The sequence below is a fragment of the Rhincodon typus genome, chromosome 19 (assembly GCF_021869965.1).
Source record: "Rhincodon typus isolate 14 chromosome 19, sRhiTyp1.1, whole genome shotgun sequence".
NCBI lineage: Eukaryota > Metazoa > Chordata > Chondrichthyes > Orectolobiformes > Rhincodontidae > Rhincodon > Rhincodon typus.
This window is the reverse complement of record NC_063350.1, coordinates 38,081,132-38,106,973: the sequence shown is the minus strand read 5'-3', so window position 1 is coordinate 38,106,973 and position 25,842 is coordinate 38,081,132. Positions and strand designations below refer to the sequence as shown.

Genomic DNA, 25,842 nt, shown 5'->3' with positions numbered 1-25,842 from the left:
GCAATACTTAATCTCAAGCAAAGACAAAATGTTTAAAGTTTTTGAGAAGATTTGTAGCTCGGGTTGTGGATGAAGTTGGTAGACTAACTCGCCAAGCTGGTATGTTTGATTGCAGACGTTTCGTCATCCTGCTAGGTAACATCGTCAGTGCGTCTCTGCCAAATACTTCATACAACACATCCTTGTCAATTCCTTTAAGACTGTGTGCTTGAACACAGTCACAGGATTCTTCAAATGACACAGCATTTGCAAGTGCAACTTTGAACATTGTGTTGTGAAAATTGTTTTCGGACAAGTCTTATCTGTCAAACAAATACCTCTTGACTCTTTTGAAACAAATTTCTAAAGTCTCTCACATTCTCCTGCCATATCTTCATATTTCATTGTGAGCCTGGTCCAGAAGTCTTCCTTCAGGTTCCTCCTCATGTCACCCATCAGCTTGGAGACTGACAGGACACTGAATAATTTGCCCTCTAGAACTTCACTACAGCCTGTGGATACTTTCAGAGCATTACTGACAAAGAGAATGTAATGTTCAGCCACTTCATTAATAAACCAGCATCAAACAATCTTTTCCATAGAATTTCAAGGCAAGGTTGCTCACCTACACTCTGAAAGTAACTGGTAATAAGTTTCCAGCTTTTCAACAGCCTGATAGTAGCTGGCCTACAGCATCAATAGTTTGCATTCCTCCACTTCAACAAGGTCACTGAAATCCCTCAATTGTTCTACTCCCAGAAATATTTAAATTAAACCATCCCTTGAAAATAATGTTTTCTGTATCAACATCAAGGTTTCCAACAATGAACCACTTTGCATTGTGAAATATAAGAGCCAAACAGTTGGCTGTTACAATGTCTTTTGAGTTCAATTTTTGGTAACCTTGTATTTCTGAAATCAACATTTGTTGAATACTGGAAAGGCTCCCTAAGTTCTGATCAAAGACATTTGTTTTGGATATTTCTTTTCAATTGCTTCCAAGGTTTCCTGGCTATCTGTTGAAATCCAAAAGTAAATGCTAGACCCCCTTCTCAAAATTGAAATACTGTATCATAAAATTAAAGGGAAAAATTTATGAATCAGAATCCCTACAGCGTGGAAACAGACCATTTGGCCCATTGAGTCCACACTGTCTGAAGAGCATCCTATCCAGATCCAACTCCCTACTCTATCCCTGTAACCCTGCATTCCCATGGCCAATCCACCTCAACTGCAATCTTAGGACTGTGGGAGGAAACCGGAGCACCTGGACGAAAACCATGCACACACAGGGAGAATGTGCAAACTCCACACAGACAGTAGCCTGAGGGTCGAATCAAGCTTGGGTTGCTGGCACTGTGAGGCATCAGTGCTACCCACTGAGCCAGGTGCCATCCCCTGCCACCATGCTACCCATGTCACTGTCAGTTGCAAAGGTAGAAAAAGTTTATTGGCTTTAATGGATTCCAAGTTCTCTGTAGAAAATATGGCACTCGATTCGCTTAGTATTTCTGTGGTTTTCACTCTGACATATGAAGTGTCTCAACACAGAGGAGTCACTGTAGATTTCTTCATCAACTTCTACACCATGGTTAATATGCTCCTACATGACAGGTAGTTACATAGTTTCACACCATGGTAAACTTTACAGCTCATCATCAGTCACTTTTAAGAGAACACAGTTGATTTGAAAAAGGAGCTCAATGATGATGTCTCTGCATTTTGAGTGGTAAGTTTGTGCTTTTCTGATAAAACCTGCTGATTCAAATCTCCCTTTCCTCAGTGATTGATCTTGATATCACATTGGCACAAGGTATAGAATGCATAATGCTCTCCTTTTCTGCTTTTTAATATAAAAACATAATCTCTTGACCATTCTGAATTGAGCAACATCTTTCTCATATGCATTTTGAATTAGTGAATGGTCGTGATAGGAATAGCATGATAGGATCTTTTCTCATGGGCATTTACTGACTTCACAATTACTTTACATGACTGACATTGATATGAGCTAACGAGTCCCATAAGACAACTGCTCAATATTCTGGATGATTGTTTACAGCAGCATCTTAAGAATACATCCTAAGCAGTTCAAAAGAAAGAGAGGGAACAATGGATTGTTGTTCTTCAGGACGGTCAAATTTTCTCCCTTTGAGTTCAAAATGCAATAATCTTACTCCACCCACAAACCAGACCATGTGGTCTTTCATTGAAAGCTCTCCAGACTGTATGACTCCATCTGAGCTCCCTGATCACTTCTGGTGCAGGACTGTTGCTGTTGTGCCTAGTGCCTTTTCCTTAACAAAATATCCATTGTTTGAAAATTCGAGATATACTTTATGAGTGCGTCATCGTTTCAAAAACTTTTTAAAATTTCATAACAAATTTCACCAGTCAACATGATGAATGGCAGGTGGTGGAATTGAAATTCAATAAAAATCTGGAATAAAAATCTAATGATGACCAACCTAGCCTGGTCTAAATGTGATTCTCGACCCAGAGCAACCGTGGTTGACTCCTAACTGCCCTCTGGGCAATTAAGGATAGGCAATAAATGCTGGCCTAGCTAGCAATGCTGTTATGCCATCATTTACTTTTTCTAAAAAGTGCCATCGAATGACAAACCTTTCCCTCAAGCCATCGTGTTTTGAACTTAAAAGTACCGGATCTAATTGATTGGGTCAGACGCGCTGAAAGTTGACTATCTGGCACAACTGTAGCCACCTTAGTTGGGACTTCATTAGTGTAGTATCTTTAGGCAACTTAGCCAGCTTGCTGACTACAGTGACAGCAATGGTCACGCTGACCAGTGAAACCTGACAGACATTCATTTAAGCTTCAAAAAGAAACTGAAAAGATTTATTTTGTGGGGTCTGGAGTGCTTCTCCAAGTTCCATGTGCAAAGTCACCTGTCACACCAGACTCCCCTCCAACACTCCACAATATCCAAGGAGAAATCCTGCTGAAACCCCATTGCCCTCTCTCCCACAACCTACCTAATGGTCAATGGACAGCCTCTGAGCTACATAGTTTTTGCTGCATTGAATTTAGGCTGTCGTTAAAACTTAAGGCTGAATTTTCATTTTTAAACAGAAAGGAATGCTGAGAACAAGAGGATCAGGGAAATTATTTGTTAGCAATAATAACATCTTGCACCATTAATGCCATACATGGAGCAATCTCAAAGTGCTTCCCAGGGGCACCTGCATTTGCAATTGCATCACTTCTTCTGTTTTGCTAAAGTTATCAATAAAAAAGAAAATATGGCCCAATATGTGTTATACGTCTGTAATACATGAAGGAACTTTAAGAGTGTTGTCTAGTAGCTCAGACCAAGAAGGGCCCAAGGTAATTTCTTTCTATGCTGTTACTTGGTCTCAGCTGAGGCAATAGTAGGCGCACCTTGTATTCTGTTTTTCTGATAAAAGGATTTGAAAGGGGAGTTCTTGCTCCTGGTCACTATTGGATTCTGAGGAAAACATAAGCCCAGCCATCAGCCTCAGTTGCTTGTTAACAGCCACCAGTGAGTCTCACTCAAGAGTAATGGTCACTTTGCCAATGTACCAAAGGATATGCAACAATCAGTAAGCTCCTTCAGGAAAGGAGAATGAAAGTATGCAAAGTAAAATAAGATCATCTAGTCCAGTGTTTCTCATCCAATGGGATGTGTCGCACCTGATCGTCTGGGTAGGAGTCCAAGAATTGACATACAGCCACGTGATTCTCACTAATGATGAAATCATTACCTTAGCTTATTTTAATAACTTAACAATAAAATTTATTCTCAGCAAAATCATTGCTACTTTTAATATCCTTCCAAATTTTCATCAATGTTAAATGTAATGCTAAAATGCATGTAAACATAAAAATACATTTCTTGGAAAAAGTGAGGGTTTGTTTATTATGGTGGGACCAGGGTTTTTTGACAAAATGGTTGGTGGCACTTACAATGCAAAAAATTTGACAATCACTGATCTAGCCAATTGAGTCCATATTTTTCAAAAGAATATCTGTACATCTCATGAGCTATCTCCAAATTTTCAATTCTTTGAAAATGAATAACAACTCATCACCTAAACGCTCCCTAACCTGCAGTTACTCTTCTTCCAAGAAGTGAAATTTTAGTGAAATTTGTCCCTGACTGATAAGTGAGGGGAAGTTCAAGATATTGATCAGGTACAACAACTGGCGTTACTACTAATTTTCTACATCTGAAAAATTTTTAATCCCTCTCCTGAAGTTAAATGTTCAACAAAATATTTCACTGTTCATATCTACACATACATTTAGAACTTTCAATCATGTTTGTAATCAGATATTTGCACAGTATACTTTTTAGATGTCTTCATCATCATATCATGACTTTTAACTGTTCTCTGAAAAAGCCCAACAAGCCACCACCAGAATAAAACCGTAATTGAACCAAATGGACCACCAGAACTTAATTAACATCACTCGTCACCTAAATGCTCACTAACCTACAATTGCTCTTCTTCCAGAAACATTTCAATTTTAACCTTTTCATCCTCAGTTTCAAAGCCTCCATAGCTTCAACCCCACCGTATCTCTGTGATTTGGTCTATCAATCCTTTGGAATGACAGTATTCCTCCAGTTCTAGCCTCTGTGTAGTTCTCATTTTCATCATTCCATTGTCACCCATATGGTCAGTCACCTACTTATTAAGCTCTAGATTTGCCTTCTTAGACCTCTTTCGGTCCTTCTTTAAAATGCTTCTTAATACTTATCTGTCTGATAAAGTACTTCATCACCTGTTGTGGTATCTTCTTATGTGGTTTGGTATCGAATTTTGTTTGTCAGTGCTTCAATGAACCCTTGGAATGTTCTAATTTGTTAAAGGTGCTACATAAATGTAACTTGCTACTGTAAACACACCACTGACTTGCACATCTCAAGTTCCCACCAACAGTTTTTGAATATATAGTCTCTTTTTTGGTTATTTTTTATTCTGGAAGAAAAGTTATCCATGACATAAAGAATATTTCCCACTTTATTTCAAATGGTACTCCGGAGCTGTCATGACCACCTGAAATGGCAGACAGGTCTGAATTTAACATCTGCTGACAATAACATCTCTGACAATGCAGTTTCTGTCACTTGACTAGGTGCTAGCAAAGATTATGCACTCACGTTTTGCAGTGTGATGTAAGTCTAAAGCCTTCTAACTCAGAGAAAAAAGTGCCACTGAATAAAGCTAACATGGCCCTCAGTGGAAATGAAAAATAAACTGAAATGGTAGAAGCTGAAATGGAAACAAAATGCAGGATGTTCTACTAAAATGTTGACATTTGACCTTACAGATATTAATCCAAGAACCATGTGTTTCCTGTATTTTTGATTTTGCTGAAGACTTTTGATGATATAATTATACATTATTTTATTACTAAGAGCTTTCAATGAATGACCGTTACAAATTATTGTTAAATAACAATTCTGACATCTATTTATATGGAGCACAGCAAATTGCAGAAGGTTTCCTTAAGTTAATTAAAATGAATGTCATTACAGCTTGTAACTGTAAATCTTAATTTTGCTGTATGTTCTACCAAATTCCAATCTGCTAACTATGGGTTGATAACACTTTCCAGTTTTACTCCATATGCTTAGGTTAAATAAGCAAATGCAAAGGACAAATAACAGATTTTCTAACCTAGGCTGTCAGCTCATTGAAGGGTGTTAGCTGTTGGCTGATCCAGAGCTACATCCATGCTCTGCAAATTACAAGTAACTAAAAATAAAGCTGCACCTTAAGGAGAGCCATTTATAAACAACATTTGATGCACTTAGTGCAAGTCTTCAGTAAATAAACAGCAATTTGATGCAATAAGTTCATGTTTACTTGTAAATCAATCTGCTGTAAACATCATTTAGGATGATTTTAGGTTGAATGAATCAAGGTATCAAAAAGTGTCAAAAGCGTGACAAACGTAAATGGAACTGAACTAAAATGAATAAATACATACAAAGCTAAATATATTAAAACACAGAGGGAAGAAAATTAAATGTCTCATTTCAATGCCTAGAGTCAATTTGATCTATTTCTTATTATGTCCCTTTATTTGAAGCTCCTTTGTAATTCTCTACTTTCCATTATCCACCAAAGCACTGGCAATCCTGTGTTTTACTTAAGCATAAAAGCAATTTATTTCCAAAATGAAAAGTATGTACCTGGATGAAATGTAGCTCATCCAGGATACCACACCTCCGGTTTACGATGGGTTTAACTGAAAATAATAAACCGTAACGGTCATGTTTTGCAACATAACTCCATGCCAATTCTGACATAAATTATATTCATTAATCATAACACTCACGTTTTATATCTTTTGAGAACCAAACAACCCAATTGAGTCTATTGATATACACAGAGCGTTTACCTCGCATTGGCATGTGTGTCTCAGAAAATGCAGGGATGAGCTGCCCCTTTTAATAATGCAGTGTGAATTGTTGTTTCCCCCTCAGCGTGAATATTTCTATCTGGGGGGAATCCTCCATTCTGGAAGCACCGGTTGCCATGGATTTTACTCAAACCTTCTGAACGAACAAACGAACGAGCGAGCACGTCCTCCTGATGGTGGCGTCAGTGCAGTCTTGCTGGAGACGATTAGCCTGCAGCCTGTTGGCTCTGATCCTCCTTCTACTTTACATACCGTTTCCACTCTCAATACTTTATATGGGCAGGCGCTGGGCGCAAAGTGTAATAGCTGCGAGTTTTTAACTAAGAAAACTGCTGTCTAAAGTAACTTTACCAAACAGAAACCCGGGGAACTTTCGGTGCGTGAAGTTATTTTCCTGGTAAGGCGTAAGTGTTCAATGTGAATAGTTGAGTTACATGTTACAACTGTTTTTGTTTTATTTTCCTCTCTTTGGATAGACCGGGGTGGTATTTGAATAAACGAAGTCATTATTCCCGGTTTAAGAGGGAAACAGGGAACCTGTTTCAAACTTTATAGCTTCTTGACATGAGGAGGTGAGCGGGAGAAACACCTACACGTTTAGTGTTCACCGTTACGTACAACCAATTAATTCCAGTTAAATAAAGCTTCTTAATGTCTAACATGGATTCTTTAATCTTGACAAGACTTGTTACTCTGTTGATCAACTATCATTTCGTTCAGTTCCTAGTAAGTGACATACTTCACATCATGAAGTTAACCGAACAAACTGTCCTGCCGCTGTCTTTACTGTAGTTCGTATTAACCTGTTTCTTGAAGATGTTAAGATATTTTTTATCCTTAATCGCGGAAGCAGTAGTACCATCACAGCTAGTTTTGGATTATGGTGGCGGTGCTCGTTTCGCATGTTACTGTGTACCAGCTGTGGTGACAGAATATAATGAATCGTGCTTATTTTTGAGTGCAGTGTTTTAAAAAGCAGGCATCTCGCTCAGCAATCTGTAGGTACAACAGGTGGGGAGATATAAAATAAATGTGTTAGTGCTTTGACAATAAAAATAAATCTCTCGAAATAAAACCATTGCTTTAAAAATAAACTGGTGTGATTTGAAATTTAATTGAGTCAACAAACGAGGATCTCACTGGTTTGATTTTATTTATTTTTCTTTTCATTTGTTGTCGTCGTGAATTCAGTTTGACTTCAGTCAGTAATCTGACAAAATGATGCATTTGAAAAGCTGAAAGGTACACTGCTGTTTTTTGGCCTTGTTGCATGTGACAATGTTTGTTTAACAGAGGGCCTACAGAGAACTGCAAGCTGTCGTTTGTATTCCTTTTAGAATTAGAAATTTACAATAAAAGATCAAGTTCGGGCTTTTCAGCTGACCTGTAAGCAACGCTCTGTGATTTATTAATCTTTCAGAAGTTATTTCAAAATAAATGTCCACACCAGCTGGATGTTGTACTCAGTTCCTAGTGTCAGAAATTTTCTCTTAAATTACTTGGAGCTACAAGGTGGAAAAGGCTTCAGTGGGTACTGTGCAGCATCTTCAGAAGCAAGTTTTAAATTAAACAAAACTTGGATTTTCTTCATTGTGCTGTGCTTTCTTCAAAATCACAGAGTCTTTTGGAAAGTGTCCATACAAAATGCAAAATAGTTCATTGGTGTTGACTTCATTTGGACAAATTTATTGCAATTCATGCCAGATGTCATGAAAAAAATCCATTAATATTTTGGACCTAATGTGGAGTATTGTAACATGCAAAACTAAAAGTGCAGAAGCCTCTTAATCGATCATTCCAGAAAATTCTGCCTTAAGTATTTTATTAATCACAAATGAATATACATTGAATGGGCGAACAGAAACATACAACAGTAATGTCATTTTACGTTAACAGTTTTACAAATCAATGGAAAAAGAATTCCCTAAATGTATATAAGAGTTTTACTTACTAAACATTTGGAATTAACATGCTTTAATTTCATAACGATCTGTGTGGAATGATTTGTATCTCATGATTTATCTGGCATCATAATTCAGATTGAATTAATAATTGAAATAGTTCCAAACCGGCATAGTTTGAAAAGGAACTTGGTTTTGTGGACAGAGACCATTTGAAATATGATTTAGATTCTCTACTGCTAATGACTATTCCTCGTGAGTTTTCAAATAAGACCAATTACGATATAAATCCTATTGTAGGACTCTTTAAGACACAAGGACTACTAATCATGCATGATCTATAGTGGCCTCACATGCTGAATATAAATATTCACGAGTGATTACCTGGCATTGTCAGTCTCTATCTACTTTCTTCTAGTTTGCTGCAATTTCCAAATGCACTGGGCTCGAGTGATGTGAGGAGCTGTATTCAGGATGACGCTGCTGGCAGGAGACAGTTCAGATTATGATTACAGCGCCCTCAGCTGTGCCTCTGACAACTCCTTTAATCAAACAATCTACAATGAAACACAGACTCTGAAAGGTGTGTTTTACAGTAGAGCCCACCACATACATTCTCAAGAGTATTTGTATAACAATGCATTTCCAGAGGATCGCAAGCACCATGTTATAATAAATGTTGGGGGAATAAAATACTTATTACCATGGACCACACTGGATGATTTTCCTTTAACACGTCTGGGGCAGTTGCGATTTTGCCACAATTTTGATGAAATAATGAAAATCTGTGACGATTACGATGTGACATGCAATGAGTTTTTCTTTGATCGGAACCCAGGCACCTTTAGGACGATCTTGACTTTCCTTAGAGCTGGGAAATTGAGACTTTTGAGAGAAATGTGTGCCCTTTCTTTCCAAGAGGAATTGTTGTACTGGGGCATTGAAGGTGACAATTTAGAGTGGTGTTGTCGTCGCCGATATCTGCAGAAACTTGAAGAATTTACAGAAATGAACACTATTGAGGAAGATCTGGCAGAGGGTGAAAGGATGGGCGATTTTGTTGAACCATCAGGATGTAATCACTTCATGACAAAACTTAGGGATATGGTGGAAAACCCTCAGTCGGGGCTCCCAGGAAAAATCTTTGCCTGCCTTTCTGTTATTTTTGTGACTATTACCGTAGTTAATCTATCCATCAGTACCATGCCCGACCTCAGGGCTGAAGAGGATAAAGTAAGTTTGTTTTTACACTTTATATTTTGCAACGATTCAAAATTAATGTAAAAATTTATAGTTAAACATATATTTTCAAATGTTACCTTCTAAATCTAATTTATGGTTTAGTTTCAACACTTCATAGAATTATTCAATTCTACCATTTCGGAGTTTACAAATATAATCTTAACCCGGGTGAATAATCAATAATTTATTTACTACTACGTACAGCTGAAGTCATAGTTTTTTTTCTATTGCATAAAAGATTCTACATTTATCTATTAATTGATGTTACCAATCTTAGAACAGTACAGCACAAAAAGAAGCCATTCGGCACCCCATGCTTATGCTAGTTGTTTGGTAGATCTCTTAATCTCACTCCAATAGCCCAATCTATTTTATTGTTTCAAGTATTTATCCACGGTGGCTCGGTGGTTAGCACTGCTGCCTCACCTGGGTTCAATACCACTCTTGGGTGACTGTCTGTGTGGAGTTTGTACGTTCTCCCCATGTCTGCATGGGTTTCCTCCGGGTGCTTGGGTTTCCTCCCATAGTCCAAAGATGTGCAGGTTAGGTGGATTGGCCATGCTAAATTGCCCATAATATTCAGGGATGTGTAGATTAGGTGGATTATAGGGGAATGGATCTGGGTGGGATGCTCTGAGAGTCGGTTTGGACTTGTTGGGCCGAAGGGCCTGTTTCCACACTGTAGGGATTCTATGATGATGAATTTTCTTTTCAATATTACTATTGAACCTGCTTCCACCACCTCCTTTGTGGTACATTCTAGATCACGAGAACTTGCTGTCTAAAAATATTCTTCATCATGTTGCTTTTGGTTCTTTTGCCAATTGCCTGAACTCTACACCCTCTGGTTATGAACCCTTCTACCACTTAGCAGTTACTCCTTATTTACCCCATCAAATCCATCCATGCTTTTGACTATTCTTATAAATCCTGCTCTTTAACTTTGTCTGCTCTAAGGTCCATTATGTTCTCTCATATAGACATAAAAGATTCCATGACACTTACTTTAAAGAAGAGTAGAGGAGTTATGTCCTATGTCTCAGACAATAGTTATCCCTCAATCATACAGTCTATAAGTTATTACTGCAAGTCATTATTACATTGTTGTTTGTGGAAACTTGATGTGAGAAAATTGGCTACCTCACTTCTTACCTTGCAGCTGTGACTTCAAAAGGAGTACATTGACTGACTGTAAAGTGTTTTCAGACTTGCTGGGGCTGTGAAAGGAGCTTTTTAAATGCAAGACTTTCTTTTTCTTTAAGGAGAACCATTTTGAGCTCTCCAGTCTCAACACGTGCATGTGTGGGAAAGAAAGAGCACTGAAAATCACTGAATACTGAAATAGTATGACAAGCATGTTCCTTCATTCGTATAATCACATGAGCAACATCTCTAACAGACGAGGCCAGTCTGTTTTTATTTATTCAAGGGAAATGGGGTTTGCTGGACATCTATCATTGCCTGTCCCTAGTTGCCTTTGAGAAGGTGGTTGTGATCTGTCTTCTTGAACTGCTACAGTTAATTTGGTGCAGGTACATCCACAGTACCATCTGGGAGAGAAAGGTTCAGGATTTTGACCCAACTGCAATGAAGAAGTGGTGATCTATTTCCAAGTCAGGATGGTAAGTTGTTTTGAGAGGTGGTCCTTCATCTATATGCTCTCCTTGTCATTCTGGATGGTAAGGATTTGGAAGGTACAATCTAAGGAGTCTTGGTGAATTTCTGCAGGACATCTTGTAGGCGGTACACACTGCTGCTACTGTGCATTGGTGTGGAAGGAATCCTCGTTTGAAGATAGTTCCACTAGTTTCATAGTTTTTGAAAGATTAAATCGCCATGGATGTGTATGTTCTACAAGAGAATGAGTGTTTCTATTCAGTACTAAATTGGGGATAATATGAAGGATAGCAAAGACAACATTGACCTAAAGGATTGGAGACTTGGCAAAATTAAATACCAAGGATCGGGCATAAATCATTTGATCATTTGGAATGAAGTATTGCCCAGTTCTCTCATACATACATTTTCAGTCAGTGAATATCCTGTATTACTATCTTAATTAAGGCCATAAGTGTAGCTCAGACTCCAAAGTGCTTCAAATTCAGAAATTTGCATTGAAATATACAGTAATCCATTTAAGATTGTAAACATGTTAAATTTCTCATGCCTTGATTAAAATTTAATATCTTTGTTCATAATTCATTAAGAAATAACTTTGTGAAAAAAGTTTCTTTTTTATTTTCTGAAGACAATTTTCCTTAAGAAGAATAATCTAATTCTAAATGAACTTATTTAATTTAAAGATACTAGCCATTTTACATTACAAAATCTCTCCAAAATATTTGATTTTTGATTTTAAGTATTAATCATATTAGTCAAGGAAGAACCTTGACTTAGGTATCCCTACAAGCTAAGCTGCTCCAATGATGTCATCAATAAGAGGTACACATGAGCAGGCCTTTTGGAAATGACAAATCTGCAACTTCAGTCCAGCTTCAGACAAATCGAGAGGTGTATGAGATTCTGTGAAACTCCACTGTTAGGTGAGAACATTGTCTAAGTAACTCAGGGTTTCCTAGTGTATGGGCCTCTGTTTATTTTGTCACCACATTGACACTTTTTTAATAACTGACATCTTGGATTCAGCTAACAGGATTGAAATTGAAGGCTTGGGTACTTCTACAAAAACACAAAGTCTAATGCATATACATATCAACATCTGCAGCCCTTTGTTTTTGTATTAATGAGTTAACTCTTTCTTTATTAAATGGGGCTTATTTTAAATATAGGAATACATTCAACCCCTCAAGACTGTTTTATATATATATATTTATCTTAGTCATGAAAACTTTGAAGAACCCAGCAGCCACAAGCCTTGCGAGCTAGGAGAGAGACTTCCAGATTGTCACGATCCTTTGTGTGAAAAAGAGTTGCCCCATTTCCATTCCTAAATGACCAGGATCTAATTTTAAAGTTAGTCACCTTTGTTCTGGGTACCATGACCAGAGGGAAAAGTTTCTTTTGTATTTACCCCAGTGAAACTATAATAATTTAATATATTTTGATTAGATCTGCCCCATTCCTCTTACCTCAGTTGAATATAAGTCAACTTCATAGAACATGTCCTCATAACAACTTTTTAAGTGTCATTCTGGGCAATTTATGATGTGTCCCCTTGCATGGCCAAAATATCTTTGAGATGTAGTACACAAAGCTAAACAGCATATTCAAGATGGGTTCTGCTGATGCTCCGTCCAAATAAGGGATAGCTTCCCAACTTCTGTGTTTCTTCCTTTTTATTAAATGGCAACTTTCCATTACACTTAATAAACTTGTACACTCACATAGTGCTTTTGTATATGCCTTCACAAGTGCCTTGGTTTCTCACCATTGGGAAAAACAACCAAATCATTCTTTACTGTGAAGTGAGTGGACTCTCACTTCCCTGTATTGAGCTTCATCTGCTATACTTGATCCCATTGACTTACTCCGTTCAGAATATCATTGCAAATTGTACCTGCTATTTCAATCTTCAGTGTTTTGAATAAATTAGGAGACTCAAAGTCAATAGAGTCAGCACTTTTTTCAAAATGGGAGTGTAGATTGGAGTTGTGAGAACAGAGATATCAACATTTAATTCTCCAAATGACATTCGCCAAGAAGCCAGCTCCTTGAAGAGAATCATTTTGAGTCTCATTTTCCTAAGGAGAAATTAGCAAAAACTCATTATCATAACCGCTACCCATAGCCACAAGCTAATGAAGTCATAACATTCATAACTAATCTAGACACATTCTGACCTAGAAAAGCACTGTCACAATTGTGACTTTTATAGTTCTTCATGGATATGAACATCACTAACTAGATTAACTTGTGTGTTGCCCATCATGAATTGAACTGAATAACCTGACATGAGAGGGCACTGTTGGTTCCAGAGGTGTGTAATAACATTCCTGAGCAGGTTGATTAGGAAACTAGGTTAAGTTTTCGGAAAAAAAACCTGGTGGTGAGCTGTTTCCTTGGGCCTCTGCAGTTCATGTGGTGTAGATGCAGCCATGGTTCTGGTAGAAGGGTGTTCCTGGTTTTAAACTCAGTGATAGTGAAAGAATGTGGATATTTGTTGTGTAGTTTCAAAGGGTACTTGCACGCAATGGCGTTCCCATGCATCTGCTTCCCTTGTCCATTTAAGTGGTAGAGTCTGTGAATTTGAGAGCTGCTGTCAAAGGATGTTTGATAAATTGCTGCAGTGCATGTTATAGATGATACACATTGTTGTCATTGTGCACCAGAGGCAATGTTCCCTCTAATATCTGTTTCCTCTGCATGGATCTTAGGGATCCATGTACAGCAGCGCCTTCCAACAGCAGAAACCAATGCATCAGCCACTGATCAGCATGCACAACCTTAGAGGAAACATTGGTCTGAGGCCAGGGTAATGAATTTTTAAGATAGTGGATGGAGAAACGATCAAGAAGGTGCTTTGTCCTGGATAGTGATGAGCTTCTTGTATGTTGCTGGAGCTGCACTCATCGAAGCAATCGGAGACAATTCCATCATGCTCCTGACATGTGCCTTGTAGATGGTGAACAGGCTTTGGAGAGACAAGAAGTGAGCTACTCATCACAGAATTCCCAGCCTCTGATCTTCTGTTGTAGTCACAGTGTTTATTTGTACTGGTATATCTATCGTAAAGGTATTGATTGACTGCCCGTAAGTCAAACAAACACAAAGTCCATTGGGCTGCAGGGTTCCCAAGCGGAATATGAGGTGCTGTTCCTGCAACCTTCGGGTGGCATCATTGTGGCACTGCAGGAGGCCCAGGATGGACATGTTGTCTAAGGAATGGGAGGGGGAGTTGAAATGGTTCGCGACTGGGAGGTGCAGTTGTTTAGTGCGAACCGAGCGTAGGTGTTCCACAAGGTGGTCCCCAAGCCTCCACTTGGTTTCCCCGATGTAGAGGAGGCCACAACGGGAACAGCGGACACAGTATACCACATTAGCAGATGTGCAGGTGAACATCTGCTTGATGTGGAAAGTCTTCTGGGGGCCTGGGATGGGGGTGAGGGGGAAGGTGTAGGGGCAGGTGTAGCACTTCCTGCGGTTGCAGAGAAAAGTGCCAGGTGTGGTGGGGCTGGAGGGGAGTGTGGAGCGGACAAGGGAGTCCCGGAGAGAGTGGTCCCTCCAGAAAGTAGATAAGGGTGGGGAGGAAAAATGTCTTTGGTGGTGGGGTCGGATTCCAGATGGCGGAAGTGTCAGAGGATGATGCGTTGGATCCGGAGGTTGGTGGGGTGGTACGTGAGGACGAGGGGGATTCTGTTTTAGTTGTTTTTGCGGGGAGGGGGTGTGAGGGATGAGTTGCGGGAAATGTGGGAGACACAGTCGAGGGCGTTTTCAACCACTGAGGGGGGAAAGTTGCGGTCCTTGAAAAACAAGGACATCTGAGATGTATGGGAGTGGAATGCTTCATCCTGGGAGCATATGCGGCAGAGGCAAAGGAATTGGGAGTAGACGATGGCATTTTTGCAGGAAGGTGGGTGGGAGGTGGTGTATTCTAGGTGGCTGTGGCTACTAATCTCATCCCGCCCCCTTGACCTGTCCGTCCTCCCGGAACTGACCTATCTCCTCCCTAACTCCCCACACACACTCACCTTTACTGGCTCCATCCCCGCCTCTTTGACCTGTCTGTCTCCTTTCCACCTATCTTCTCCTCTATCCATCTTCTATCCGCCCCCCCCACTCCCTATTTTTTTCAGAACCCCCCCCCCCCCCCCCCCCCCCCACCCCCATTTCTGAAGAAGGGCCTAGGCCCGAAACGTCAGCCTTCCTGCTCCTCTGATGCTGCTTGGCCTGCTGTGTTCATCCAGCTCTATACCTTGTTGTCACAAAGTCCATTATGTATGCAATTGGAAGACGTAACACCCATTTGATGCAAATTTAACCAAATTCATATGCCTTGGAAGCATCTCAGCTTGGGAGGCTGGGAGTTGGGGGGATGGGGGTGTGCACCATTTTCAACAGGTGCAAAGGAAAAACCCCTCAGATTATTCATACATAGGAGGTCTCATCTCTTGCATTCCCTGGAACATCTGGAATAGGGCCTGAACCCATAACCTGGGGCAGGCCAATGGCTCCAATCCACTGTGGTGCTGCTTGACCCAGTCTTTCTTCAGTGTGGCAGGTGCCAGATACAATGGCAATGAGGAGGCAAGAGTAGAGGGCTATGACTGGGGAGAAACCAGTGACCAATAATGACCATTCATTTTAACATAAAGACAGGAAGTTTTAGAAAGACTGACTTTTTTTTGGTGCCAATCTGCAGCTCAATGACTCCTGGTCAGGCTACAGGTTAACTTGAACTTTCAGTCTGTAGGCAGCTGGAAGGATGGACCAAACCTACTTCCCACAATGATACTTGGGTGGAACATTCATGTGCCAGATGGCTGCATGAAGTCCACAGCAGAAGAATCTCTACACTGGTGAGTGAACCTTTCAACTTCAGTGAGTGCCTAAAGCAGCAATAGACAATCCACTGGATTTCTTGTACCATTGAGATCAATAAGAAGGAAACCTGGACAAGATGTATAACAGATGCCTAATCCTGTCTCTGCCAAAGTTGGAAGTTCAACACAATTGGAGATCATTAAGAGCTTAATATTGTCAGGGCTCCCATCTCGGTCCTCTACATCATTAAATTATATGTTAAGACATTATATTAAAAGTTATTTTAATGACTGCACTGATAATCTTGTTTATAACCCAGGATAAACAAAATGACTACAGATTTAACTAATAGCAGTTGTTAGATAACATAGATTGAAACCCTTGAATTGCACAAAAGTTCATGGAAGGCTGAAACCTAACACCACTGAGCAAAGTTATTGTTCCACTGGCATTGATCCCAAGAAGATATGTACTTTTCTCATTAGCAGTCTTTAAAATAGAGTTGCTCTACTGAAAATATTTAGGTGTTGTTGGCAGTGTTGGGCCCATAAGAGCATTGTCATAACATACAGTAGTTTATGCTTAAAATTCAGTCATAAATGAGTTCCAGTACTTTGAAATGTTCAACTCAGTTTACTGCGTCTTTGTGCAAAACACTTCTTTGAATTCATGGGCTTGAATTCCAAGCTTCAGAAAATGGTGTAAAGCTTTATCTTGTATTGCAGAGACTGAATCAGTAGGTACACCGACTGGGACTGAAGAAGGGGTAATGGGGGAAGACCTGATCTATTGTACATACAGACCATTAGAGGACCAAGGGATGGCTATGGCCCACTCACTGTTGCAGTGGAGCCTCGAAGAAAATTCATGCTCCTCCTGTCCCTGTAAAAATAATTATTTACTTAATTGGCACATCTTTTTCTGCAACACGTGGTTCAGGAAGATTGCATATAGTTATGAGAATCTGGGCAAGCCTTCTTAATGGAAAACCCCACAAATATGCAGAGAGGCAGTGCACAACAAACAGTTTGCTTTCATCGGGTGGGCCTCATTTTCTGAGAGAATCTTTTTAAAACACAAACAATGCTGAATATCTTTCAATTAAGGAGAGCTACCTTATTAAGTCAATGGTGTTTCTATTTAGCCTTGGATGTTGAAAAGATAAATACTTTTTTTGTTGGTTTGATTTGCAGACAATTCCTACTAGTACCTTGCATCCTTTATGTTGTTTAATTTGTAGTGTTTTATTTGCCTGTTCACCCATTCTGAAATCTCTCAGTTCTACAGTGATAATTGTTTCTTTTGTCAATGCTACTGCCCATTGTTTCCAAAATTCCCGGATTCTTTTTTAACAATCCTATTGCCTAGGGATTGAGTATTCAGGTTCTTTCTTAAAAACATCAGCAATTTTGTAGCAGCGAATGACATACATAAAGTTGAACAAATTGAAAGTCAAGAGAAAGGTTCATCCTACTCTGGGTTGAATCTCGGATATCAATTTGCTGAAGAAGCTTTGGTGTCCCGGAATATGAGCTCACCAAAGCAGAACGTTCGTGCTAAAGAGTCTTTTTTTAAAAAATGGAATTGTATGATATTTACAAAGTACATTCCTTCCCCTACCCCCTCCCATATATATATAGTACATCCTGTAGATTCTTAAAGCAGGATTTTGATCCCCTGCTTGGTCAGGAATGGAGGCAGATGAGAACTAAAAGTTCCCCCAATGATAGCATGCTTGTTTCTTGGCCCTAATCCTTCTTCAGACCATTATTGTAGATATATAATGGATGAGGTCGTGGGGTTATTCATCTACATCTGTTGGATAGTCAAAATGGCACATGAAGAGGCCTAACCATTCATTGGTCAGAATATCGAATATAGGAGTTGGGGCATCATGTTGCGGCTGTACAGGATATTGATGAGACCACTTTTAGAACACTGTGTACAATTCTGGTCGCTCTTCTATAGGAATGATATTGTTAAACTCCAGAGGGTGCAGGAAAAATTTATAAGGATTTTGCCGGGACTGAAGGATTTAAGCTTTAGGGAGAGGCTGAATAGGCTGGGGCTTTTTTCACTGGACTGTCAGATACTGAGAGGTGACCTTTATAGAGGTTTTATAAAATCATGAGGGGCATGGATAGGGTGAATAGCCAAAGTCTTTTTCCTAGGGTGAGGGAGTCCAAAACTAGACAGTATAAGTTTAAGGTGACAGGGGAAGGATTTAAAAAGGATGTGAGGGGTAACTTTTTCACACAGAGGATAGTACATGTTTGGAACGAGCTGCCTGAAGAAGTGGTGGAGGCAGATACAATTGCAACATTTGAAATGCATCTGGATGGGTAAATGAGTAGGAAGGCTTTAGAGGGATATGAGCCAAATGCTGGCAAATGGGACTAGATCAGATTGGCATGTCTGGTCAGTACAAATAAGTTGCACCGAAGGTCTGTTTCCGGGTAGTATGACTTTATGTATGGTCGTTTCTATCATATCCTTTCCACTGAATTTAAGCTCCCACCTCACTTGTTTTATTTCACATGTGTATAGAATCCTTAGCTGGGTAATTGTGCTCACACAACCCACATATACGATGGCCTTTTTCTCGCACATTTTGACTTGAACACGTTTCCCTTTCCCATCTATACCTAAGAATTATTGATAGTTAACTGTGGCTTGCTGAACTGACTTGTACCAACCTGCTTGGATTAGAATAGCATTTTTAAAAAATGCTTCCTTTGGGATCCACAGAATTTGCCACACAACTAAGTAACATGTTAAAAAGGAAATCAGATAACATCCTAAACTGACAATTGTTTATTAATTAGAATTGAATGGTAAATAATTAGTAGAAAGGTTATTTGTTTAAATAAGAGGTTCAAAAGGCAAGTCAGTAATCCCACATTATCTGCTTGCTGATCATCAATTTAGAGTTGATATTGGTGTTTGAAGTTTTTAAACCAACCTGCTCAGACAAGTTATGACACATTTGCATGGCTGGTGGGATTTGAACTTCTGACCTAGAAGTAGGGACACTACCACCTTGGCTAAAACCATTCTAAGTGGGGCTTCAACTCAGTATTATGTGAAACGCAGTATCTGATTTCTGTTTTTAATTGACTTGTTCAGACATATTTTGACATACCTCCTGGAGCAGGTGAAACTTGAACCGGGACGGTCTGAAGATCAGTATTTGAGACTGATAGAAATTCTTAAGATTAAAGCTTTCTGCAAGTAGATTGTCTTGCATTCCTTAGTACCCCGAAACAGATGTGATCCAAAGGAGTTTCAGTGTGCTGGAATAGAATTCCTCCTTGGATCTCCGAATAAATTAGATGAGTTGTGGATAGCCATGTGATTAAATTTTGAGGTGATTGAGATAGAGATAAGAGTGGGCATACAGCTGCCTTCCAACCCTGTAATCCTGCCTGATTTGAAATGTGCCCAATAGTTTTAACTCCCCATATCAACTACCACAAGAGGTTAGCTAGAATTTTTATATATTCACGAGGGATATTTTTACATTTTTGCTATTGCTTGTTTAATAACACAATGAAACATTTTTCTACTTATTGACACTCATTACATCTCACATACAGTTTACATTTATTCTGGTGCTGGACCTCATGACTTCTCTAGCTTCCCCGTCAATTGGAAGCAGTGCTGGGTTTTGACTCTTCCAATAAAAATTCTTGCGTTTTCCCCATTTTCACAATTTTTTGCTGTAGCTGTGATTGAATAATTTTTCTGTAACAGTAGTAAAATTTGACTCCTGCTTTAATCAATAACATAGCTTTTACAGTGATACCTTGCAACAAATTAAGGCCAGGAATACATATCTTGTCCATTGTTGTCACGGTCATTGCACTGCTGTTTTAATCATGACCCTCAACCTGTCTCAAACGTTCAGCAGATACGTGAATAATAATATCACCACCTGAGTAGTGAAGGTGAAAGATTACCCTATAAGCTTTATGTGTGGAGAAACCTAGAAGTACAGTTTTTGAATTTCTGGACAATTCCACTACCATATGTTGGCATTTTGCTGAACTGTGCTGATATTCACAGACTAAAGTATTTAAATGTTGTTGAAAGGTTTTCATTTAAACCCTGTGATCATAAGCTTCACTATATCATAGATCATAAATCATAGGACTCCTACAGTGTGGAAACAGGCTCTGCAGCCCAACAAGTCCACACCAACCCTCAGAGCACCCACCCAAACCCATCCCCCTATAACCCAACTAATCTACACATCCCTGAACACTACCGGCAATTTAACATTGCCAATCCACCTAGCCTGTACATCTTTGGACTGTGGGAGGAAACCGGAGCACCCGGAGGAAACCCATGCAGACACAAGGAGAATGTGCAAACTCCACACAGACAGTGGCCCGAGGCTGGAATCCAAAAAGTACGTTTTTAGTATTTTAGTTAAAAAGCTACTTTTTTCTAATATTTATAAGTCTGATAGGTTCTGAAACCTGTCGATCTATTTAATTTTTGCAATTGTCGGTAATATTCAAAATTTGGTTGAAAAAAACATATGATTTGTGTTGCAGAAGTCATAAGGACTGAAATGGAGCAATCACCCAAATAGAATTTTACATTGGAATAGAAGTTGAGTGAAATCTCCATCCCATTTAGAGAGCTACTTAATAGTATATGCTTATGAATGAAGGAGATTTTGATTATTAAAGACTGGATTAGGATAGAAAAAATGTTTGCGGTAAAAGAAAGGAGTTTATTTTACTGTGTCTTCTCAACCAAAGCATCAAGTTCAGATATTCAAATAAGGCCTTATTATATGAAACATCAGGTGTATATAGTTGAGAATTTTTAAATTAATAAATAAACATTTTAATGCTTATCAGGCAGAACATAAAATGAAAGCTAAGCACAACAAAAGAACACATTGAAAGTGAAATTAGCAAGAATAAGAGGAACATGAGAAAAAATGAATAAAAAGTATATATCAAGGGCAGCATAGATTTTTTGTATAGGCTCATTTAATAACCATCAATGCCAAGAATAAATCCTTCCACCTTTTAAAAGTCCTTTTGTAAAAAATGTATCTTTTCAACTATTTAACAAACCCTGGTTACCTCTCCTCACTCTCATATCCGTTTGTTTTATTGCTTATCTATTTTTTTTCTTCTCCTTCTCATAGCGGTATATCCAAGGCATTCACTACCTGAACCAGGACATGGGGTAAATTAAAGGAGGAGTTAGACAGATTTTTAATTAGTAGTGGATTGAAGGGTTATGGGGAGTCGGTGGGAAAGTGGAATTGAGGTTGTGGTGAGATCAGTCATGATTGTATTGAATGGCAGAACAGGCTTGAAGGGCTGAATCACCTACTCCTGCACTTAGCCCTCATGTTCTAAATAATATTAGAAAATTCTATATTTGTTTTTAATGGCACTGTTGGATTAAAAGAGCATTAAAAATACAGGTAACAAATAGACAAATGAGCAACAAAGAGACAAGAGAATGACATGTTACTAATGATGTAGATATTAGTATTATAGAATTACTGTCATGAAACATATTATCGAAAAGAAAATATGCTAAAGAGAGAGAGAATATGGTTGAGATTTTCACCTCTTTTGATAAACACTGCAGTTGATGTTCACAAGAACATTTAGACTAGTTTCACCAATGATAAGGAATTTAATTCAATCTCGATTTAACGTGTTTGCTTTAGAGTACAGTTGTTACATTTTGCTATGACGCGGACATCTACTTAATCCATCAGAATGGGATGGAAGTTGAAATAATTTGGGAAGTATAGCAGTTTTAGCTTTTAAGTGATGATCGGATTAGACTTAGCTGTGAAGGCTTCTCCTACAACAATATATTCTGTTACTATTAACACATGAAAAATGACTTTACGAGTAAGTGACAGTAAAGGTAGGTGACATACCACAAGAGGAATAAGCATTTTCAAAAAGCTAAAGAGCAAAAGAATAGAAAGTGACCACCAGATAAATATGCATACTATTACAACTAACAGTGGAAAAACAATTATATTTACCCAATAAAGAAACATCTGTAGTTCCTGAAGAATTTAGCAAAAATAATGTAAAGTATGACGAGATCTCAAATGTAAAAAGAACTTTTGAAAACAGTCATTTATTTATTGATCTTTACTTTTTTCTTTAATCTGCAGGGTGTATGCTCACAGAAGTGCTACAATATTTTCATTGTGGAAACTGTCTGTGTAGGCTGGTTTTCGCTGGAGTTTATGTTACGATTCATTCAGGCTCGCAGCAAATTTGTCTTCCTGAGGACTCCACTCAATATCATTGACATTGTAGCCATCTTACCCTATTACATTACGCTTCTGGTGGACACCACATCAGTGGAAAATGGAAAACCTGGAGGAGGAAGCAGTTACATTGACAAGGTGGGCCTGGTTCTGCGAGTCCTCCGTGCCTTGAGGATTTTGTATGTCATGCGCCTTGCCAGGCACTCCCTGGGACTACAGACACTGGGGCTAACAGCGCGCAGGTGTACCCGTGAATTTGGTCTCCTTCTTTTATTCTTGTGTGTGGCCATTGCACTCTTTGCCCCATTGCTTTATCTTATTGAGAATGAAATGTCTAGTTCGCATGAGTTCACAAGCATACCAGCATGTTACTGGTGGGCTGTTATCACCATGACGACAGTTGGCTATGGAGATATGGTGCCTCGAAGCATCCCAGGCCAAGTGGTGGCACTAAGCAGTATTTTAAGTGGCATCCTTCTCATGGCCTTCCCTGTAACCTCCATCTTTCACACTTTCTCTCGCTCATATGTGGAGTTAAAGCAAGAACAGCAAAGAGACCAGAGAAGATTACAGATTATGGTTAAACCTAAACCACCGATGAACATTATTTCACAAGAAAATGAGAACTTATTTTCAAGTCTCTCTTCAGAACCAAGAGAAAACTAAAAAGCAGTTGAAAAGCAGATATGAGAAACAACTTTCATTTGTGGAACATGGTGCATTTTCTTTTTGCAGGGAAAGAAATTTGAGTAGCAAATCTGATGTTTAGAATTCATACTTATGAATACAATCATTTTTTTGAGAATGTAGCAACTTACAACCTTCCGGACAAGAGGCCAAATACTTAAGTATAATTTCTAGGTATGTTTATTTAAATCTAACTTATAAGGCACCAGTGAGACAAATTTACATTGTGTTGAATGCTGGCAAGATTTAGCATGAACAAGCTGAACAGTTGTTTCAGCGTTGAATGTCACTCAGCAACCTAGAAATTGTTACCAAATTATAATCATAACTGTATATTTGTAATAACCCACAACACCTCACACCAAGGACTGTCAAAAGTAACACATAACCACTTACCATTATTCTACATTAACATGATGTTGATGAGGATTGCCTGAAATATTTGAGGAAGCAGCAGATCTTTTTTAGGAGATTGAATTCTAACCATTTACCTTCCCAAACATAAATTGTGGTTCACATGAAGCAATCTAATTGGTCAGGGGAGCATGGAAATAATCCAAAAACTGAAACAAAACAAAACTGAAATGCTTCAAAAAATTTGCATCGAATTTACATTCTCAGCAGACAAGGAACCTACGATAAGTACCTGTACTATAAACAATTTATACAAGATCAAGCTTTGAAAATAATCTGAACTTTGAAAGATATTTCACTCTTGAACACTATACAGTCAATTTTCAGAAAAAAAATCATGTGATTTGGCTGCTAACTGTTGCTACATTGTTTAAATTACAGATAGCTCTATTTGACCGTGGGATTTCTTTTGTTGAACTATTTGGCAAATTTTAAGATATTTTACAATTCCTGATGACTATCCTCAGAATAGGCCATATACTTAACTCTTCGTTAAGACGATTCATTTTGCTGAACTGCCTAAAAATAAAAATTATGTTGGAGACTTGTATGCTTCCAGTTTGTGGCCCTGACACAATGTCAGCTTTGAGTTGGTGGTGTCACAAGGTTTCTCGTGGATTTGCTTCATTGTTATTGACGTTAACATTGAATTTACATTTGCCATGGAGCATTTACGTAGCTAACAACACAGAAATAGGTCATTTGGCTCAAATGGATTGTGCTGTTACTTATCCTCCACACAAGCCACCTTCTAATCCTTTCCATCTAACCTTATCGTTTGTATGACATTTCTATTCATTCCACCGTCATCTATTTATCCAGTTTTCCCTTTAAATACATCGATGCCATTTATAGCAACTACCTTTTTCTCATGATTGCAGATTTTATGTTCCCATTACCCTCTGGTTAAGATGCTCCTGTTGAATTTTTATTAGGTACTATTGTGTATTTACGGCTGCTAGTTCAGCTCTCTCCCTTAAGACCACAAAACACAGCAGCAGATTTGCATAGAAACACAAATGATAAGACCAAGGGTAGGCCATTTGACACCTCAAGTCTACTCCATTCATTATGATCATGTCCAGCTCATTCGACACAATGAATCATGGATCAAACTTAATGAAATCATGGCTGATCTGATAATCCTCAATTCCCACTTTCCTGTCGTATCCCCATTACCTTTGATTCTTTTAGTGATTCTAAATTTTTCTATCTCAGCCTTGAATATATTTAAAAGTCCAGCCTTAACTGCCTTGTGAGATAAAGAATTCCACAGATTCGCTACCCTCTGAAAGAAAAAGTTCCTCCTCTGTCTTAAAGAGAAAGCCCCTTACTCTGAGTTTATGTCGTCTGGCCTTACAGTATGCCCCAAAGGGAAACAGCTTCTCCACATCTAACTTGTCAAGCCCCATAAGAATCCTGTATGTTTCAATCCGATCTCCTGTCATACTTCTGTATTCCAATGAGTACGGACCCAACCTACTCAACCGTTCCTTATAAGAAAATCCCTCTATGCCTGGGATCAGCCTAGTGAAAGTTCTCTGGACTGCCTCCAATGCCAGTGTATCTTTCCCTTTTAGATTAGGGGCCCAAAATAATCCACAGTATTCCAGCCATGATCTGACTAGTCTTTTTTTTATACTTCATTCCCTTTGAAATAAGGACCAACATTACATTTGCTTTCCTATTACCCACTGAACTTAGATGCTAGCTTTTTGTGATTTATACACTAGGAACCCCAAATACCTCTGAACTGCTGCTTTCTGCAGTCTTTCCCAGTTTAAATACTTGGTTATTCTATTCTTCTGTTACATAATATTCACCTATTCTTCATGCAAAAGTCCTTAACTTCACACTTTCCACACTATGTTTCATCTGCCAAATCTTTTTCCTCAGTCACTTAACCTGTCTATATCCCTTTGTAGACATCATCTGTCATCCTCATTACTTACTTTCCCACCTTTTTTTTGACCATAGACTTAACGATAATAGTTTAACTTTTGTCGTGCAAGTTATTAATATATACTGTAAATAATTGTGGCTCCAACACTGATCCCTGTGGCAGTCCACTAGTTCCATAGAAACATAGAAAACAGGCACAGAAGTAGGCCATTCAGCCATTCGAACCTGCCCTGCCATTCAATCTGTTCATCCAACACAATACCCTGTTCCCACTTTTTCTCTATAACCTTTGATCCCTTTAGCCCAAAGAAATATACTTAACTCCTGGAAAACTTTCAATATTTAGGCTTCAACTACTTTCTGTGGTAATGAATTCCACAGGCTCCTCACTTGCTGTGAAGAAATTTCTCCTTATCTCAGTGTTCTATTCTTTGGCTGTGACCCCTCGTTTTGGACTCTCCGGTCATCAGGAACAAGCTTCCTGTATTTACCCTGTCTAATCCTGTTGGAATTTCACAGGTTTCTGAGATCCCATCCTCATTCTTCTAAACTCCAGTGAATATAGTCCTAATCAATCCAGTCTCTGTCTTC

General features: G+C 38.8%; 1 protein-coding gene across 1 annotated transcript; it reads left to right on the top strand.

The window, feature by feature from the left end:
- On the top strand, positions 1–23,898 carry kcng1 (potassium voltage-gated channel, subfamily G, member 1). The gene is made up of 4 exons (XM_020512481.2): positions 1–99; positions 6,461–6,793; positions 8,716–9,530; positions 22,150–23,898. Exons 3-4 carry the CDS (start codon positions 8,772–8,774, stop codon positions 22,912–22,914), a joined length of 1,524 nt encoding a protein of 507 aa, XP_020368070.1. The 5' UTR covers positions 1–99; positions 6,461–6,793; positions 8,716–8,771; the 3' UTR covers positions 22,915–23,898.
- Positions 23,899–25,842: the final 1,944 nt, after the last annotated feature.